The sequence below is a fragment of the Triticum dicoccoides genome, chromosome 7A, assembly GCF_002162155.2.
Source record: "Triticum dicoccoides isolate Atlit2015 ecotype Zavitan chromosome 7A, WEW_v2.0, whole genome shotgun sequence".
NCBI classification, from domain to species: domain Eukaryota; kingdom Viridiplantae; phylum Streptophyta; class Magnoliopsida; order Poales; family Poaceae; genus Triticum; species Triticum dicoccoides.
The window spans coordinates 96,891,797-96,894,787 of record NC_041392.1 but is presented as its reverse complement, the minus strand read 5'-3'; the positions used below and the strand labels follow the sequence as shown (position 1 = coordinate 96,894,787).

General features: G+C 52.4%; 1 protein-coding gene across 1 annotated transcript in view; it reads left to right on the top strand.

Moving 5' to 3' along the window:
- The window catches only part of LOC119331278 (acyl transferase 15-like), a 15,801-nt gene extending 14,302 nt beyond the window's left edge, over positions 1-1,499 (top strand). Inside the window, exon 2 of the mRNA XM_037604449.1 lies at positions 484-1,499. Within this exon, the coding sequence (XP_037460346.1) occupies positions 484-1,277 (794 nt within the window). The 3' untranslated portion in view covers positions 1,278-1,499. The remainder of the gene's footprint in view (positions 1-483) is intronic.
- The last annotated feature ends 1,492 nt before the right edge of the window (positions 1,500-2,991 follow it).

The following is a 2,991-nucleotide window of genomic DNA, read 5'->3' as shown; positions in this document are numbered from 1 at the left end:
GTAGCCTCTCTTACCGGGAAATGTCTCCTATTGTTACCGCTGAGCCATGGTAGCTTGCTACTGCTCTGGAACACTTAGGCTGGCCGGCATGTGTCCTTCTTCGTTCCTGTGTCTGTCCCTTCGGGGAAATGTCACGCTTTGAGTACCGGAGTCCTGTTAGCCCGCTACAGCCCGGTTTACCGGAGTCCTGCTAGCCCAGTGCTACAGCCCGGACCCACTTGCTGATGACCGACACGTTCGAAGCTGGGTCATGGATGCCTGTCCCTGTAAGTCTGTGCCACTTTGGGTTTACGACTAGTCATGTCAGCCCGGGCTCTTTATCATATGGATGCTAGCGACACTATCATATACGTGAGCCAAAAGGCGCAAACGGTCCCGGGAAAAGGTAAGACGACACCCGTGGGGATACCGTGCGTGAGGCCGCAAAGTGATATGAGGTGTTACCAGCTAGATCGATGTGACATCGAGTCGGGGTCCTGACACCCTGCGGCGGCTTCGTCGTCGGGGTCACGTGGAACCATGTCCTGGCCGACGGCACCGGGATGGGGCAGTTCCTGCAGGCCGTCGGCGAGCTCGCCCGCGGGATGCCGCGGCCGTCCGTCATCCCGGTCAGGTCGGCTGACGCGGTCCGGGATATTCCGCCGCCCACGGCCACGGCGGAGAGGCGCTCCTTGATGAAGCCCAAGGAGAAGGAGGGCCAGGGCGCCTTCCTCGACATCACCGTCCCGTCGAGCCTCATCGGCCGCGTCAAAGCCCAGTGCGCCTGCACGGTGTTCGAAGCCGTCGCGGCGGTGCTGTGGCGGTGCCGGACCCGCGCGGCCGTCGAGCACCCCGACGCCCCTACGCCGCTCATCTTCCCCAACAACATGCGCGAGCTCTTCGGCGCGCACGACGGCTACTACGGCAACTGCACCATCATGAAGTCGGTACATGCGACGCGCGCCCAGGTGGCCGACGGTGACATCAGGGAAGTGGTGCGGCTCGTCAGGCGCGGCAAGGAGACTCTGCTCGAGGCCGAGGCCGAGGGCGGCCGCGCGGAGGCCGGCGGAGACTTGTACAACAGGCTGGCCGTGTCGAGCTGGCGGCGCATCGGGTTGGACGCGGCCGACTTCGGCGGCGGGACGCCGGCGCGGGTGATGTGGCACGAGGATCGGATGGTGGTGCCCGAGTGCATCGTGTGCCCGCCGTGGAAGGGCAAGGACGGGGTCAATGTGCAGTCGCTCTGCGTCAAGCCGGAGCACGCGGCCGCCTTCCTGGCCGAGCTTGCGGCAATGTGATGTGATCCCCTGCTCGTGTTCTTCACCCTGCCTCGCTCCCGACCCACAGCTGCCCAAACGTAGAATCTAGCCAAAGTATGTGAACGTTTGTTTGAGATGAAAAGTAGTAGTAGTAGTAGTACTATTGTAGTAGTATGAATTTGAGATGAAAACAGACCTCTCTTTGTATTGTATATATCCGAATAAAAGAGCAAATTCGTTTAGTTTATGTACATTACAGAAGAAGCATCAATTTGTCTTGCAAAATTATTACTCCCTCCATTTCTACATTTTTATGTACAAGGTCACTTCATATTTCTATGTATTTATAACTTTAATCATTAATTTTATCAAAAAAGTGAGTAATATGCCAGAAAATGTATGCCATTGGATGCACATTTCAAAGAACTTTCAAATGTTGTATTCTTTTGACATATAACCCGTATTTTGTTGATCAAATTATAAGTTAAAAATTAACACGAAAAATAAAGTGGCCTTGTATATAGAAATGGAGGGGTAGATCAAACGAGGAGTAGTTGGCTGATCAATATGGAAAGCAACACTATAGTCATAGAGATTCTTCAAGAGTGGTGGTTGCCCCTTTGCCCTATGGTTGTGTGGTTTTGCAAATAAATTAACAGCTAACCAAACACTATATTTTTTAAGGGTAGAGAAGTGTAACACCCTCGATGCGACTATAGCTCCCACGTTTCGAGGCACGACTTAGAGACATCATCGCATTGAAGGCATATGTCGCAAGTTAGGCAATCTTCATAACATCCCATGTAATATGAATAATAAAGGGGGGATAACATAGTTGGCTTACACTCGTCACGTCAATCAAGTACATAAATAACATTACATCAACCAAACACTCATGGCCCGTCTACGGCGCCAAAATAAAAGATAACCCAACATGCGACACGGTCCCGATCACCCCCAACTGGGCACCACTACTGATCATCAGGAAAGGAAACATAGTAACGTTGAGAGTCCTCGTCGAACTCCCACTTGAGCTCAAGCGCGTCACCTGGAGCGGAATCATCAGGCCCTGCATCTGGTGTAATAGTAATCTGTGAGCCACAGAGACTCAGCAATCTCGCACCCTCGCGATCAAGACTATTTAAGCTTATAGGAATGGTAAGGTAAAAATATATGTGGAGCTGCAGCAAGCGACTAGCAAAAAAAGGGTGGCTAGCTTATTCGCAAAAGAGAGCGAGAAGAGGAGGCAAAGCGCGAGCGAGAAACTAGAGAGCAACCTGCGCAAACATTACTCCAACACTGTGTCCACCTCCCGGACTCCGCCGAGAAGAGGCCATCACGGTAACACACTCAGTTGATTCATTTTAATTCATTTAAGGTTCAAGTTATCTACAACCGGACATTAACAAATTCCCATCTGCCCATAACCGCGGGCACGGCTTTCGAAAGTTCAAATCCCTGCAGGGGAGTCCCAACTTAGCCCATGACAAGCTCTCACGGTCAACGAAGAAATAGACCTCCTCCCAAGACGTTCCGATCAGACTCGGTATCTCGGTTCTTCAAGACACTTCGACAGGTTAAAACAAGACCAGCAACACCGCCCGAATATGCCGACAAATCCCTTTAGGAGCTGCACATATCTCTTTCTCAGGGCACACTCAGATTGTCCAAACTTCCGGTAGGCCAGCCCAGAGTTGCCCCTGGTAGCCACCGGCGGCTGACAGTTTGGACCAACACTCAGAGGAGCACTGGT